This window comes from Eleutherodactylus coqui, chromosome 7 (assembly GCF_035609145.1).
Source record: "Eleutherodactylus coqui strain aEleCoq1 chromosome 7, aEleCoq1.hap1, whole genome shotgun sequence".
Classification (NCBI taxonomy): Eukaryota; Metazoa; Chordata; class Amphibia; order Anura; family Eleutherodactylidae; genus Eleutherodactylus; species Eleutherodactylus coqui.
Genome location: NC_089843.1, coordinates 59,246,455 through 59,263,071, shown reverse-complemented (window position 1 = coordinate 59,263,071; position 16,617 = coordinate 59,246,455). Strand labels below are relative to the sequence as shown.

At 44.1% G+C, this 16,617-nt stretch overlaps 1 protein-coding gene across 1 annotated transcript in view; it reads left to right on the top strand.

The window, feature by feature from the left end:
- The window catches only part of DCUN1D4 (defective in cullin neddylation 1 domain containing 4), a 42,885-nt gene extending 33,782 nt beyond the window's left edge, over positions 1 to 9,103 (top strand). The window contains exons 7-11 of the mRNA XM_066573092.1: positions 149 to 240; positions 3,102 to 3,210; positions 4,131 to 4,235; positions 7,054 to 7,156; positions 8,606 to 9,103. Of these exons, the coding sequence (XP_066429189.1) occupies positions 149 to 240; positions 3,102 to 3,210; positions 4,131 to 4,235; positions 7,054 to 7,156; positions 8,606 to 8,661 (465 nt within the window). The 3' untranslated portion in view covers positions 8,662 to 9,103. The remainder of the gene's footprint in view (positions 1 to 148; positions 241 to 3,101; positions 3,211 to 4,130; positions 4,236 to 7,053; positions 7,157 to 8,605) is intronic.
- Positions 9,104 to 16,617: the final 7,514 nt, after the last annotated feature.

Sequence of the window (16,617 nt, the reverse complement as noted above, 5' to 3'; positions counted from 1 at the left end):
AACCCCTTCAAAAAGCTGATATTGATCAGCATAGCTGTGAAAGAATAATTTTGCCTCCAAAGTTGCGCTCCCTGGGAATGTTCCTCTTCTGGTTGGGTTTTAGTGGGTTTATTGCAGGCAGTCATTGTAACCTCTTCCTCTCCAACAGGTAGTAATGCTCGTTTTAGCCTGGAAACTGGATGCACAGAATATGGGCTACTTTACATTACAAGAATGGTTAAAAGGAATGACTTCCCTACAGTAAGTACATATTTATTCATCCCCTCCGGAAATAAAAACTGCCTACTACTTCGCCTTTACAGTTCAATGACCTGATGGCTGTAGTAATTGTAGACTCATTGTCAAAAAAAAATTCAGACAACTCCTGTGTGTCATTGTAACATTGATATAAGTAAGTGATTACAATATCAGAGCCAAATTATTTATTGCAGAAAACTGAACACTTGAAGGGAGGCTCTAGTACCCTGTTGAGCCGCCTCTAGCTTGGATACAAGATGTGATACAGGCCGACATGGAGGCATACAGGTTCCGTATGGTATCCTGCGGCATATCGCTCCACATTTGCTGTAATTGAACTTCTCTAGATTGTGTAAACTTGTAGGCTGTCGAAGTTGGCCTCCCAGATGGTCCCATACATGTTCTATTGGCGATAAATCTGGCGACTGGGTAGGCCACGGAAGTTTGGCAATGTGTCAGAGGAATGCCTCCGCAGTCCTTTCCTTTTTTTTTTTTTTTTTTTTTAAATTCTTTATTTTTGGTTTTTTAGTTTTACAACAGAAGGGAGGAAATTGTTAGGACTTTTTCAGGAATCTTAGTACAATTAACTATTGTAATGTCCTGGGTCACAAACAGGTGTTCTTAGAAGTGTGCCTGCGTGACTCCCAAATTCACGCTGGCCCGGTGGTCAGTTCCTTGTTACTAAACTCCTTCCATATGTTCTGGGTGCGCTTTTTTTGAAAGTCTGTTACTAGTAACCGTTCAAACGTTGCATATTAAAGAACTCGTGTGACCTTAACATGTAAACTTCTTGGAAACATGACGGAGGACATGACACAGTGGGGAGCAAGTAGGTTTAGGTAAGTAGGTGGTCCGGGGGGGGGGGGGGGGTTGTATAGGAGTGGGTTTTATGACCTTTGGCGGCTGGGGTCTAGTAGCCTCCGATACTCCTCGGAATTCTGGAAGTCCAACCAATAGAACCAGGTCTTCTTAGTGAACTTTTCTTGAGTACCTTTGATCGATGCCGTGAGGTCCTCCATTTCTCTGATTCCCTGTACTGTGTTGAACCAGAGCGCTATCGTGGGGGGAGTTGTCAGGCGCCAGAGTTTCGGTATACAGGAACGGCAGTCATTTCCTTATGCGGCTGAGCATTATCCTGCTGGAAAATGCCTCTTGGAAGCCGCCATGAGAGGAACACATGTGGCTGTAGGATGTCCTGAACATATCGCTGAGCTGTCATTCTCCCTCCTACCACTACTAGAGGTGACCGACTGTTGTATGCAATGTTTCCCCAGACCATCACACCAGCAGTAGGGGTAATGTGCTCAAAAGCAAAGGCAGGATTTAGTCGCTCCCCCTTAGGTCTCCAGACACTAATATTGCCATCTTCAGTGCCCAAATTAAATCTGGATTAATCACTGAAGAAAATCTGGTTCCACCATGTAGCAGTCTAGTTTTATCGTTCATAACACCACTGCAAATTAAGCCATGGTGGGTGTCAAAGGCAGTACTCATAATGGGTGCCATGAGACCAAATGTCCTTCAGCCAAGCACCTGGAAATGTTTAACAGAAACAGGGGCCTGTTATGATGGTGCCACCTGTCTCTAGATGGCGGACCTTGTCCGACAAGCACAGGCAGCTAGATTTCAATCAGATGATCCTCTCTACTCGTCGTCTTTCGAGGGCATCCTGAGCCTGGCTTCCTTGTATGTGCCTTCACGCGTCTATTGGTCCTCCTAACAGTTTGGTCAGAACGGCCCAGGTGACGGGCAATTTGTCGATACGACCATCTAGCTTCTCGTATTCCAATGATTCGCTCCCTTACAGACTCTGTTAACTGGGCAAAATGTCTTCAAGGAACAAGGTCCTGGATATGGTTCCATTGATGTGCTTGTTAATGTAGGGGGTGGTTTTTAGAAAGCTTGCTACTACTAGGTACTATACCAAATAGTCATTCCGCTAGAAATTCCTCCTAATGACTGCTTGGTCCACCTTTTTAGCTGATCATGGTTTTCAGATGACTGGGAACAGATTCCACAAGGTGGCAAACATCCTCCATACTCAACTAGACCCATGGCGACTGCTGCTGCAGCAGCTCCGTCAGTTAATGCCATTTTGTGAATAAGTGGGAGCAGATCTCACAGCCCATTCCAGTATATCCCAAACATGTTCAGTGAGATTCAGCTTCATGCTGTTTACACCTGAAGTGGAACTGGCCATCCGTATGATTCAGACAGAAATAAGACTTGTCACTCCCAGATGACCTTCTGCCATGTGTCCAAGGTCCATTGATGTCTTTCCTGGGGCCATGTGAGATATTGTTGGTGATGATACGGAGTCATGAGAGGCACCCTTGTTTGTCTTCAGCTATTGAACCCCAGTCGACGAAAGGTACACTGCATGTTCATTGTGGAATTTTTGTCTAAGTTCCTCAGTTGTACTGCTGGGTCAGTTGGTCCACTGGGGCATGTCATTACTGAGATACCAGACATGCCACCTGTCGCTCGCCTCTAGGATCAACCACACGTGGCCTGCCGGTATGTGATCATCTGTCAGATGTCTGTCCATGGTTCAACCAGTTTTTGTACACTCTTGATTCCATGGTTCAGGAACAGCCAACAAGTACAACTATTTCAGAAATACTGGCACCACACCTCTGCACACCAATAATCTGCCCATGATCAAAGCCACTCAAGTCACCAGGTTTACTCTTGACTACCAAATGTTGCCTTATGCTGCACAGAGCAGAGGTCAGCACATTATCTGAGGGCAGATTGTGATTCGTCCATCATGTGGTACCGTATTACTGATCACAAGATGTCATGTGCCAGCTGTTAGTATCTGACATTTTAACAGACAAATCTGTTTGTACATTCTCTTTCAGATGTGACGCCACTGAGAAACTTAGGAATACTTTGGATTACTTGAGATCTTTATTAAATGAGCCAGCTAATTTTAAACTTATTTATAGATATGCTTTTGATTTTGCACGGGTAAGTAACCTTATTAGACCAATTCTATTGCAGTTCTACACCTGTATTTCAAATAAAATGTACAATTTCACAACCCGAGAAGTAAACTGGCATGTGTCCGATATTTGTCTACAGAAAATGTAACACCAATCACAGCAATCTCTCGCTGGAGGCGGGGTATTCGAGCCCCGTTACCAGGAAGAGAATGCACTCTCAGCGCTGAGGACTACATGGAAGACTGCCGCAGCGCCAGAGTATTGTTTTCTCTTTTTATATAGTGTAGCTAGCGGCTTATTTTCAGGGGAGGGCTTATTTCACAGCTCCACCCCCTGAAAATCAGGGTAGGTCTTATTATCGAGGCAGGTCTTATTTTTGGGGGCACATGGTGGTAGCACACTAAGACTGATCTGAGATAACCAGTTAGGAAACTCCTCTAACAGGAGAAAAAAAACAAAAAAGTGAGCTTTACAAACTTTTTCTAACCTTCTATCTGGCAGCAGGTTTCGATACTGGAGTATATTTTGTGGATAATATGGATATAATTATACATTTTAAATCCTTTTCATTTTCAGTGGTTATTAAAATTGTATGTACACTTCCAGGAAAATCTTCTCCTGTCACAGGAACATGTCAGAACCTTTGATCGGTGGGACTCTGGGTTTAGAGATACTGGGCGATCAAAACTTGACATCTCCAAACCCAGAGTCCCATTGCTCAAAATTTTTGACACCTGTGTGGAAAATGTTCTGGAATTAAAGTTATACTTTTTAAAACTTTTTTTTGCAAAATCTCATCCACATGGATTAGGCGCCGTGGGCGGATTTGCCGCACGGAATTTCCGTGGCAAATCCGTCCCATGTGAACTCAGCCTAAACCTGCCATTCTCTGTGAGGTTGCTTTTTTATTTCTTACTATTCTGATTTTTATGTAATGTTTTCTAGGAAAAAGATCAGCGGAGCCTAGATATGAATACCGCAAAGTGTATGTTAGGCCTTTTATTAGGAAAAACATGGCCTCTGTTTCCCGTGTTTCATCAGTTCCTAGAGGTACGGTGCTGCATATCACTTACTAAATCTCTTGCATTTTGCTAGGTCAGGAACGCTGTGTGTATTTATAGCGCTTGCAAAAAAGAAAAACGCAACCATGCTCCCACTCATTGAAATGGGCAATTAAGTTAATTCAAGATGTGCTATTTTCGTGTACAAATGTGCTGAAAAATGGAGCATGCTGTTTTTTGGGTTTTTTTTTGCGCGAACGATGTGTACGCAAAATGTGTTTTAGGTTGAAGGAACCCACTGAAATCAAAACGCTGTGCAAATCTGCTTGTGTGACACAGGCCTAAAGGTTTCCATGAAAATGACTTAAAAGTATCCTCAGCTGTATATGGTCGGTGTTTGCGGAGACTGCACAGTTGCTGCAGGGGGCGCTGTTGCATAGTCTATGTTTATAATTTGCGAGGCAGTCCTGTTGCATTGAATAGCTTTTCATTTTTACGTCTTTTAGAAAATGCAAGACTTGGTCGCAGGCAGTAGAAGGCTTTATTCCACCTAAAACGCCAACCAAAGAATAAATCTAAAAATACATAGTTTAAAAAAAATGCTAATTTTTTTTAAAGTGTTTTTTTTTGGGTGGAGTTTTTATCCCTAAAAAAGCAAAGTAAATTTACTCCAATACAAAAAACTGGAATACAGAGCTAAGTGTTGTCTGACAATAGAAAATGATGTATTCTAAGAATTAAACACTGCATATTTACAATAGAAGTGTAGGCTCTCATATGCAGGAGTGAAACACTTTAAGCCTCATTTATTAAACCTCACCATGCCATCGCCCACTTCCTCTCCCCCCCCCCCCCCCCTCCCATCGCAGGCTCACCTCTGTTCCTCCCCGTTTGTTCTGTGCAATGGGAGGGGCGGAGCTAAGCACCGTTCCACCCACCTCCTCCCACTGATGGCTATGGACAAGGGGCGGGTAGAGGGCAGGCGCTTGGCGCATATTTCTGCAGGATTTCGGTCCCGTGTTCCCCCCCCCCCCCAGCCTAAAATCATAAAATTTGAGTTTGATACATTGAGTGACCAGTCAGGCAAGGCCAAAGTTCCCATGTTAAGTCTAGCTGGTGCAGTTGCGCTTCAGCTAACGGCGCCACTAGGGAGTGGCAAGCGTTGCTAAGCGACGTTCATATCATTACCAGTTTGACTGTTGCCATGTCTCCAAAATGTGAAAGACCAAACCGTGGACGGCGAACAGTTCACACCGAATCCTCGGCACAACAGTTCTTACAACATTTTACAACCATTTTTCCAAACCTTCTATCTTTGCGTAGCGAACATCTGGGAAATCTAATTTCTTAAACTGCTCTGGAAAAATGAAAGCTGAGCTCTGATGGATTGCTATGAGTTATGAGGACGGACTTACAACTTTTTGATTTAAACAAGGCCCATTATTTTATTATTGAGGTCTGAATAGCACTATATACATATATCGCTGTAATGGATTGCACAAGGAGTGTCATTTAGAGGGGAAAGGTTGCTGGATGTTTTGGCTCTGTTCTCCAACAAAGTGGAATTAAACTAATGCCTATGAAGTTAGTATAGCGTGACTGGTTATATCCATCACTCTGATCACCCGGGTTGAAATTTTGGCTCTTGTCAGAGATGATCTAAAGTTTAGAGGCTGAGCCATGTCTGAAAGTTATCACCTATCCACAGTACAGAGGTCAATGTCCGATCTGTGGAGATTCAACCACTGGGGCCCCACTGATCCGGAGAGTGGGGCTCTGGTGCAATGCCGCTCCATTTATTTCAGTCAGTCTGCTGAAGATAGCTGAACTGAAGCACTCAACTCTGTTATCCCCTATTCTGTGGATGGGGGTGTTGGTGGGAGGGGGGGGGGCATAACATTCAAACCTGGCAGAACCCTTTAATTGAGTTTGTTATTGTTGCGACTTCAAGCTATGAACTGTCATCTTTCAGCACCCGTTTTGAGGTGGATCCATACTTAAAAAGCATAGCATTCATGCTGACATGTTGCTTTACTCCTCTATCAGTATGTTTGTGTCACACTCCTGGAATAGAGGGATAATGTTGCTGGTGATGTCCGTTATTTAGCGCTGCCTTGGTCAGGCATTTCTAAAATAACATTTTTATCACGGAGATTATAAATGACAGCTACAAATGTGAGTCAAAAATGATCTATCTGCTCTCTAGCTGTGGATTTATCTTCGACTTTCATAAAAGACAAATACAATATTTTTGACATAAGCTCCCTGATTTTCAATACACTTTATCTGTCAAGAATCTATTGTATTCCCTCATTAAAAATGTTTTAGTCTGCGCTGCGAGCCACGAATGCCCCGCTGTCTTCACCTCTTCATCTGATGTGAATCTTCATCCTCTTGGGGCTTCTTTCAGGGGACCAAATAGGTGATAGTTTGATGGGGCAAGATCAGGACTCTAGGGGGGATGCATGAACAAACTTTTTGTAGAATGTTGCCAGGATGGGCAGCGGTGTGCGGACGTGGATGGTCATGCACCAACACAACATCCTTGGATAGCAGGCCTGCGTTTTGTTTTAATTTTAGGCTTGAGCTCTTTAGTGAGCATCGCTCTGTAATGAATACTGTTGATTGCTGAACCTCCTTCTTTCAGGCAAATCACAAGTGGGGCAGCAATTTTTTTCCCCCATACACTGCAGTCACAAATTAACTGACATAACACTGACCGGGGAGACAGTGGCCTATAACTAAGAGATAAGACCGTTCTAATATAACTGGAGTGCGGATTACATTTGACCTCCTATAATGGATCTAATGCATGTAATTCAGGGTATCCAGTGTCATTGGCTAAATGATCCATGTTTTATTTGTAGCAATCAAAATACAAAGTTATCAACAAGGACCAATGGTGCAACGTTCTAGAGTTCAGCCGCACAATTAACCTTGACCTCAGCAATTATGACGAGGATGGGGCCTGTAAGTACTTTGCCTTATTAATAGTATTATTAGTTCCTCCATAATAACAGCTCACCTATTGCTATCTTATATGATCAGTGTTATAGGTGGTATATTTGAGTAATAACAGGTCTTTTTGTGTCTTGTTGCCCCACCTCTTTTTTTTTTTTTCTCCCAGAATTGGGGTAGAGGGCAAATTTCAAGCAGGTGCAACCTGTGCACATCGCCTCTTATAAGAACCTTCTCTAATCTGGAAGTCTGATTGTCTAACCCACATCTTTATGATGTGAAGTGGAAAGGGATCCAATCAACCACCAGCAATCGTGCATTTATTGGCTGATCCACCGGATCAGTGATGAATGTCATTCGAGAGAAACTGTTTAAGGGCTCTTTCACACGGGCGTTGGTCGTTTTTACGTTCGCCTGTTCAGACGGCCCGGGCCCCGCGCATATACAGCGAGCCCGCAATGCTGTTGGGCAGGGGGAGACAGTTTAGCTCTGCTAAGCGGTCTCCACCTTTCCTCCCCCTTGCTGGCTCTCAGCAATGGGAGGAGACGGGGCGGGAGCTAGTGTGCTAAGCTCCCACCCCTTGTCAGCAGCCAGCAATGAAGGAGAGCGGGAGCTTATCAGCTAGCTCCGCCGCATCCTGCCCCCTCCCATTGCAAACAGCCGGCAAGGGGCGGAGAAGAGAAGGGGGAGGGAGTTTAGCAGTCATGTTGCTAAACTCCCTCCCACCTCCCTTCTCCGGCAGCTGTTATAGGCTCCCTTAGGAGCCCATGCAGCGGCCGACGTATTCTGGCCAGAAAGATAGTTCCAGGACTATCCTTCCTGGCTGGCATAAAAGGGCCCAGCGCTATATTGGCCGGCCAGGCGTTTTTATGCTGCAGGAATATGCTTGTGTGATCTGATGAATTGGAATCCAATGAATCAGTTGGTAGCATATATCGAATGGCCATGAAAACAGCGTCCGATATAAGCTCATGTGAAGAAGCCCTAAGGGTGCACTTAGTCATCGCTGATTTGCTGTGTATTTTGTCACAAAATGTGGTGCAGATCTGCTGCAGGTTTCACCCTTTTTTGATTGATTTCAAATTGAAGGGGTGAAATCTGCTGCAAATCTGCAATGTGTGAACGCTTCCTAAGGCGGTTTTCACACCGAGCTCCCGCCCCCTCTCCGCCCCTCTGCACTATTTGCAATGGGGAGAGGCGGGGCGGGGCTAATTACCAACCCTTAGCCTCGCCCCCATCTCGCCTCCTTTCATTGCAAATAGTGCAGAGGGGCAGGGAGGGGGCAGCGAGGGGGCGGGAGCTCAGCTCCTACTCCTGGCTCTTCCATCCCCCCCGCAGATGAGGACGACGCATATCGGCTCGGCGTGAAAACCGAGCCGATATACATTCGTGTGAACGCTCCCTAATAGACATATCTGCTTTTGCACTTTACACTTTAATGTACTGTTCTTCTCCCCACAGGGCCGGTATTGTTGGATGAGTTTGTGGAGTGGTATAAAGAGAAGCAGATGGCATAACAGATCCACTATGCATTGCAGCTGAAGAGTCATTGTTAACACACTTGCGTCAACCATTAGCCATAAATTGCTGTTTGTATGAAATGCATGTTGCTTATTTGCACAGTATATCCCTCTGGCCGGGTTCCCCCGGTGTGTTAGCTGTTTGACAGGCCTGGCTTTATGTGTAGCACTGTTCTCTTTACATGCTGCTTTGCATTTCGTATTTACACTACAGATTGGTGAATATGCCAATGTCCTCACTGTGATACTGTGTATATTGCTGTTCAGTTTTTTTTTTATGTATATGGCTGTACATAACTGCTTACCTTAGACATTTTTGGTTGCTCACATGTGTTGCACAAATAACGTTCTCCCATATTGGTTACATTTTTATTTTCTTCTGTTTTTACTTGAGGAACACAATTGTTTAAAATAAATCTTAGTTTAGTTGTAAGGATTACCTGCTGACGTCATCGGCCTCTTTTTTTAGTTAGAAACCATTTCTCCAATCTACGTTATACAAAAGTACTTGAATTTTCTTCTTTCAAGTAAAAGTGATATAATAATATAATAATTCTATTCTCCAATTTCTTCATGGTCTGACCGCTGGGAAACCCACTGATCACGAGAACGGAGGGCCTGTGTCCACCTATTTGCATAGCTTTGCTGCCACAGCCCCACTGACTCCATTGTCCCTATTCTTGGCGCAACCCACCATCATCTCTTAACCCTTTGCAATCCAATTTTGGATTCAGGGTTTCCTAGCGGGCTTTCTCTTTCTGCCATTATACAATGACGCCATCTGCTGTCTAGAGCAGTACTCTCCGGTATGGGACATGCTGGAGAGGCCCCGCGACAACAGAGCAGCCAGTAACATACAGTAAGAATACCCTGCTGGACGTCTTCCAACATCGGAGCTGTACAGCCTTCAATGAGAATATCCTCAGGAGTCAGACAGTGGATTGGAAAGGGTTAAATTTGCCTTGTGGCTCTTTGAATCTGTCATCCTCTTCCATTCATGATCAATGGATGACATCTTCTCTACCATCTCTACCATCAACTTTCTATAACCCTCCTGAAGGCAGTTTGAGTCCTAGTTATATATCTGGGTCACAAGCCTCTGACATTACTTTGGGTTTGCTCTACCCCTTTCCTTTCTCTGTCCCTCAATCACTATGGGAGTACCAGAGATGGCCGTGTACAAGTGTTCATCTCTATTAGACTGCTAGAGACAACTGAAGCATCAGCGCACATGTTTGGCTACCACTCCATTCCCATAGGGGGATAGAGGACCCCTGTTTTCATGAACTGTGTGGTCCCAGCGATCGGGCCTATAGCGAACAGACATATGTTTTAACTTTCAGTCTTGGATAAATCTTGTAAGTAGGCTGGGTGTCGCACAGATGCGTGGAACAAGGAATATCTGGCTACATAACTGGGCACATCTGGGAACTGTAACAGTAGCCATATTAATTGTCACACACCCTTTCCCGGAATGTCTCATGATGACCATAATTGTACATTTTTCAGACCTGGCTTCAGAAGCCCCTGGAATTCGACATTTATTGTTGTGGCAAGATGCAGCTGGGCTTGTACAGCAGCCATTCATATGGCTGAACATGGCAGGGTCTTCTCTTAATTCATTCTGACAGTTAGAGGGGGACCCTCCTCTTATTATATTCACATGCTCTAATTTCTATTTTGTGACAACCTCTTTCAAGAAATCTTTTACAGCTTGATAACTGAGAATTCTGGATTTACCATATTTTACTTGGTCCTTTTTTTTTTTTTAATAGCAGAAATGATTGTCTTCAACTTTTTATAGGGGTAGTCTGGGACCCAGTCAACTTTTGTCCCTGGCTGCCCTGGGTATTTAAGCATATTGGCCATATACACTTCAAATTATAGGTAATTTGCATCTTTTCTACCTAGTTATGTAGTCCTTGCTGCACCAAGTTTACCTTCTGCTGAGGTCATGTCCAGTGCTCTCCTTGGCACACCGGACCGGAAGGAGGCCTTCAGGTGACGTCAGCCTCCATGCTAATCACAAGAGTGGAAGGACAGGACTGGATGCTGCTATTTCATTGTGAAGGGATTGAGTCGGTTCTCCTGGCTGCAGCAATTTCTGGCTCCACTTCCATAACGCTGGCTCCAGCATGAGTCAGGAATGGCCACAGCCAGAAGTTGCAGCAGTGATCATCCAAAGGTATATGGGGGAGCTTTGTGGGTGGGAGGGCAGGCGTGGGCATCCCTTAAACTTGCTCTCAGAATCACCCTTTAACGCATTGCTGCACTGTGTTCTCTGCTATCCTGGCACAAGGTGACACAATCTGTAGACCTTTGCATTAGAGAAGTCTGTATTTCAGATCTATGTGAGTAGTAATGATTTATAGGAAGTGCTCTGGTTGCCTGCATACAGTTATGGCAGCCAGTCTATGAGACCACCATTTATTCCTCCTTTGGTTCATTATCTATGAAATTGCTCTCTAGCCACAAAAGTGAGGAAACTCACCCGAGAGGCTCAGGCACAACTTGTATCGGACACAAAACAGACATGCATTAATATGTCCTAATTCTTGTTTGTGATTGGACGTGCAGTCCGTTTTTGTTTTTTTTGTATTGGAAGAATAAAAAAAAGCAGTGTGCATAGCACCGTAGGCTGTAATGGGTTCGTGTGCGGTCCGTGAATTACCAGGCGGCACACGGAGCCAAACTCGCTAGTGTGCCGAAAACCTCAGTGAACATGCAATTACAGCTCGCTTGTCGACTGCCGGACACTTTAGCTCCTCCTCCTACTTTCGGCCTATAAGTAAAGTAAATGAAGCATGGCCAGTCCTGGCTTTCCATAGAATTGATCAGCGTAGAGCCATCTATGCTGTGATTTTCCACTGTGTGCCCATTTTAAAAGTGATCCTTTTTGTATCTAGGGAATTCGCAAGCGGTCACAGCCGCCTATTGCGCTCGCCCGTGTGAAGTAAGCATTATAGCGAGCCTGAAAGGGTTTTTCCCAAAAAGTTTAGAAAAATCACAATACTAGCGAATGGATTTGTTTGTATCCGTCTTGCGGTTCCATCCTATCGCTGTTTTCTGCAGTTGTGACGGAATCCCCCAGCCCTACAAAATCGCACAGCGTATTAAATAATGCCATGTAAATGCTCCCTTAGGGCTCCTGCACACTTGCGTTTTTCTTGCATGGTTTTTCACACGATATCGCTGTTATTTTCATGCGATCGTCAATGGGACTTTCTAATGTTAAAAACGCATCACACAAATTGCGAAGCACCAACTTATGATGCGTTTTTAACATTAGAAAGTCCCATTGACAATCGCGTAAAATACCGCAGCGATATCGCAGCGTTACAAAAACACAAGTGGCTGTGAGCCTTATTGTGAAATGCTGCGGAGTTTCAGAATAAACTCATTCTGAAGTTTGACTTGAAACAGAGTCAAAGAGATGGGTCTCTCCCCACTCAGATTATGTAGATTGACAGCACCTCTCCCTGCTTGTGCATAGGGAGAATGCTGTCAGTCAACATGCCGTGGGTGGGGAGGGGCCGTTGTGGCACACCTCTTTGATTTGGAGAGACAAACGGCTAAGTGTTTTTATTCTGAAATGCTGCAGTGTCCCGAACTCGTGATGCTGTTCATTCAGGCAGCGTGAACTTGGTGATAGGTTCCCTTTAACCCCTTAGTGATGGCCCTATAGTATTTTTACGTCCTACAGCTGCAGAACGTGTATGGAGGTAGATTGCGCTGCGATCTCCCTCCATACATCGCGGGTGTCAGCTGTTTCTTACAGCCAACACTTGCGGGCAATAGCCCCAACAAGCCGTGTGGCCGATCGGGGCTGTTAACCCTTTAAATGCCGCAGTGAATTCTGACAGCAGAATTTAAATCCCCGGAACAATGTTTGGGGGTCCCGTTTGACACCCCCCCCCCCCCCCCCCCCCCCCGCGATACGATTGCAGGGAGTCGTGCGGGTGTCATGGCAGCTGAGGGCCTTCTGAAAGGCCCCAGGGCTGTCTTGGCAGTATGCCTATCAAGCTGTCCCCATGGGGTGGCCTGATAGACTGCCTGTCAGATCGCAGTATGATTTAATGCTGTGGCATTGCATTATACTGCAGCAGCGATCAAAGCATCGCAAGTTGTTGCCCCCAAGGGGGACTAAAAGAAAATGTAAGCATAAGAACAATAAAGTTTTACTAATGAAAAAAAAACCTTTTGCCAGATTTACAATAAAATCTAAATAATGGAACAAAACACATATTTGGTATCGCTGCGTCCGTAAAAGTACAATCTATCAAGAACGCCAGAAATGCACTTTTTTGGTCACCCTGTGTCCACTTAGAATTTTTAAAAAGTTTCAGTACATTAAATAGTACAAAAAACAAAGCCCTCATACAGCTAGATCGATGGATAAATAAAGAAGTTACAATTTTTTTAAAAAGTGAAGGAAAAAACGGAAATAGAAAAAAAACAAACTATCACTAAGGGGTTAATATGACACAGTATACATGTTTTGCTTTACATGCCTGGTTCAGCTGAACCAGACTTGCATCATTTGAACACACTAGTCATTTTTCTGGTTCACTAGACCTGTGAGAGGTCCCAGTGTTTGCTTTATTACCCTGTGACAGCAGCCCACATTAGTGGCGGTATAATGTATATATGTGCACACACCACGGAGCACGTACATGTATACTTTCTAGAACTTCACTAGTGATGCAGTGAAGAGAGATCCTGTATATTGTGGCTCTCTTACGCCTCATTAAGTTTTGGGCTAACAGATGGTAAGATCTGAGCGAACTGCATCATGGGAATCTATGATCCTGTTATAATGGATCACAATAAGCCCCCCTGTCCATAATGCTTTCACTAAAATGCAATTTACAGTGTTATCCCCTCCTGTTATGCCTCCTAGATGAAAAATTCAGGCTCTTGAGGTGACATTAAAGGGGTTGTCCAGTTGCAAACTATTGATGGCCAATAGATAGATAAACTAGGGTCTGTCGCCTGGGACCTCCACTGATCAGCTTTTCGCTGGGTCAATGCACTTATTTACTAGGCTCATTTCCGTAGGAAGCAGACGGCTCCGTTCTTACTGTAGTGGCCTGGATTGGTATTGCAGGCCACACATTTCACTGAAGTGAATGGCCTGTAATACAAAGTCTGACCACTGCAGTGAGAACGGAGCTGTCTACGTCCTGCAGAACTTAACTAGGTGCACAAGCACAGTGGCCCAGAGAACTGCTGACTGGCAGAGCTTCCAGGCAACTGAGAATTTGCAATGCAGATTTGGCCACAGATCCACACAAAAAGAAGCATGTGTTACATGCGGATTTGGCTGTGGCTTTCAGTGAAGATCGGACACCTTTTCTGCACAAGAATGTGCATGTGGCGGACATGAAAAGCTACAGCATGCTCTGATTTTCAGGCAGATTTTTTTGTGCTATGTGCATAAGGGGGTATTTACACAGGTGATATTCCCATGCTAATTCTGTCCAATTGCCATATGGATGGAACTCGAATGGGAAAAGAACCCATTGATGTCACTTGGTTTATGTACCCTTGATATTTTATCTTGCAGTGCGAGATCAAAAGTTTGCAGCCTAACCTATTCTTGGGACTTCCAAATACAAGAATCGTCCATTATTTCCTATGGGGGGGGGGGGGGGGGTGCAATGTGCATCAAAATGCATCACAAATGCATTAAAACTGCGGACAAACCCAGTGCAATATAGATCAGATTTTCTCTGAACTATATCGCACTCACCCGTGTAAATACGGTAAGAGCTGTAAGAAAAACCCCAGTACTGTCATGCGACAGGCCCAGTAATACGATATGGGGGATGTGAGTGCTTGTGGTTACTGTATCTCTCTGGTTGTCATTTCCGTGTGATCACTGAATGCTTCGATCCTTCCCAATTGACACTTGGTTTTTACTATTCTCGCCAGAACTGGATTTTACTACTTGAGTGACTTTTGTGCCATTCCGAGTTGGCAGTTGCACAGAACGATGACCTTTGGAAACAGGATGTAACCCAGAATTTTCTGGGTAATGTCCTCAAGAGCAAACTTGAGGAATCTTATGGGCTTATTATGGAGGAGCGTAGAGTTGTCAGCTGGTCTTTGGGCACATTGATTGTACGTTCACTTTCCAATGTAGATACCGCTGCAGTCTATAACAGAGGCTTTTGCCTGTTTTCTACTGATGATTGCTAGCTGTATAAGATAGCCCATCTCCATGGGAAGCTGTTGCAGCAAGCCCTGGCTGGTCAGTGTGTACATGGCTCTGTATTTGGAGAGTTGTGTAGCCTTCATGCAAGGCACTATATAGTAGTCTAATATAAAGGCATACATATTAGAGAAAAGTTGCTCAAATCAGCCATTTTTGGCATGATCAGTTAATTAATGTGCTTTAGGGTCCTCTCACCTCCCACAATAGCTGATGTCAGGGCAAATAAGGATCAACATGTTAGACTTCAACGTGACTGATCCTTTTGACCAACCATAAACTGCACTATCCTACCAGAAGTAATTCATCTCCTGAACAAGAATCAAAGCAGTATTTATTTCCATATAGTAATACCTAGTGGGGCTCCTTTGGTATTAATGACATTGGATATTTTCTGTGGCATACTTTCTACTAACGTCTGATATACTTCGGCTGCTATTTCCCTACATTCATCCTGCAAACATCTGGTGAGTTCTTTCAAAGAAGATGGATACTGTTCATATTTCCTGACTTGACGGTTCCAGTTTACCCCAAAGATATTTAGTAGGTTCAGATTCTGCGCAGCCGGTCCAATCGTTGAACATCCATATCCTCAAACCAACGTAAAACCATATTAGATTGGTCAGAAAGCTTGTCTTATTGGAGGTATTGCTGACCATTTCCAGAATATTGCCACATTGTCGGTTGCGCACTATCGTCTAGAATGTCAGCGTACACCTCTGTTGTTCATGGCTCTAACCACTACAACCAATGGACCGAGACCATGTTACGTAACGCATCCTCAGACTATAACGGAACTTCCACCGTACTTAAAGGGGTTTTCCGGTTGCATAAAGTTGCTGTCAAACAAATGATTATCAAAAGTCACTAAAGTTTATAATGTAGTTCTGCCTTGGTTTTGGTGGCTATAGTTCTATAAACCATCCCCTTCTCCTGGCCCTTTCAGAAGTTTTTATTCCCAGGGTCCCTCCAGATACAACCTGTAGACACTTCAGTACTACAGGTGAGGCTTGCTTATTAGAAATGACTAAGGACAGCTTTTTTTCCCTCTTGTTCTCGGGACCAGATTGCTGTCCAATTGCAGGACAGCGCTTAGTGGGGAAGCATGCAGGAAGGAAGTACAGAGAGGAATTGTTTGAAATGTAGTTTAAAGCTGCATGTCAGCAGGGATGTGGTGGCCATCTTGGAAAATAGCAAAATAGGGAAACCTATGAAATGGACATGTTAAGATGGTAATAGCTGCTCTATTTATACCCATAACCAGATTTTACATAAGCACGGGGGCAAACACTTTTCATATGTAGATTTTCTGAACATTTGCTTTACAACTGGAATACCCCTTTAACTGTTGACACAACACACTTGGGCAAAAGGCGTTCTCCGGGCGTCCGCCACAACAAGGTCTATTGATCTAATTTGAAGATGGAGTAATGTGATTTTTGTCACGCCATAGAACATTCTCCCATTGCTCAACTGCCCAAAGACAATACTCATTGCACTACTATACATAGGCCAATGCATTTTCTTTAAGAGAACTTGCCAGACATTTTCAGGATGAATGGAGGGGAATACCAGCTGACATGCATCAGACATTAGTAGAAAGTATGTCATTGAAAGTATCCAAAGTCATTAGGGCCAAAGGATCCCCGCTAAGTGTTAACATATGGAAATTAATAAATTCTTGCTATGGGGTCCAAATACTTTTGGTAGGATAGTGTATCTCTAATGATTGGTCAGAA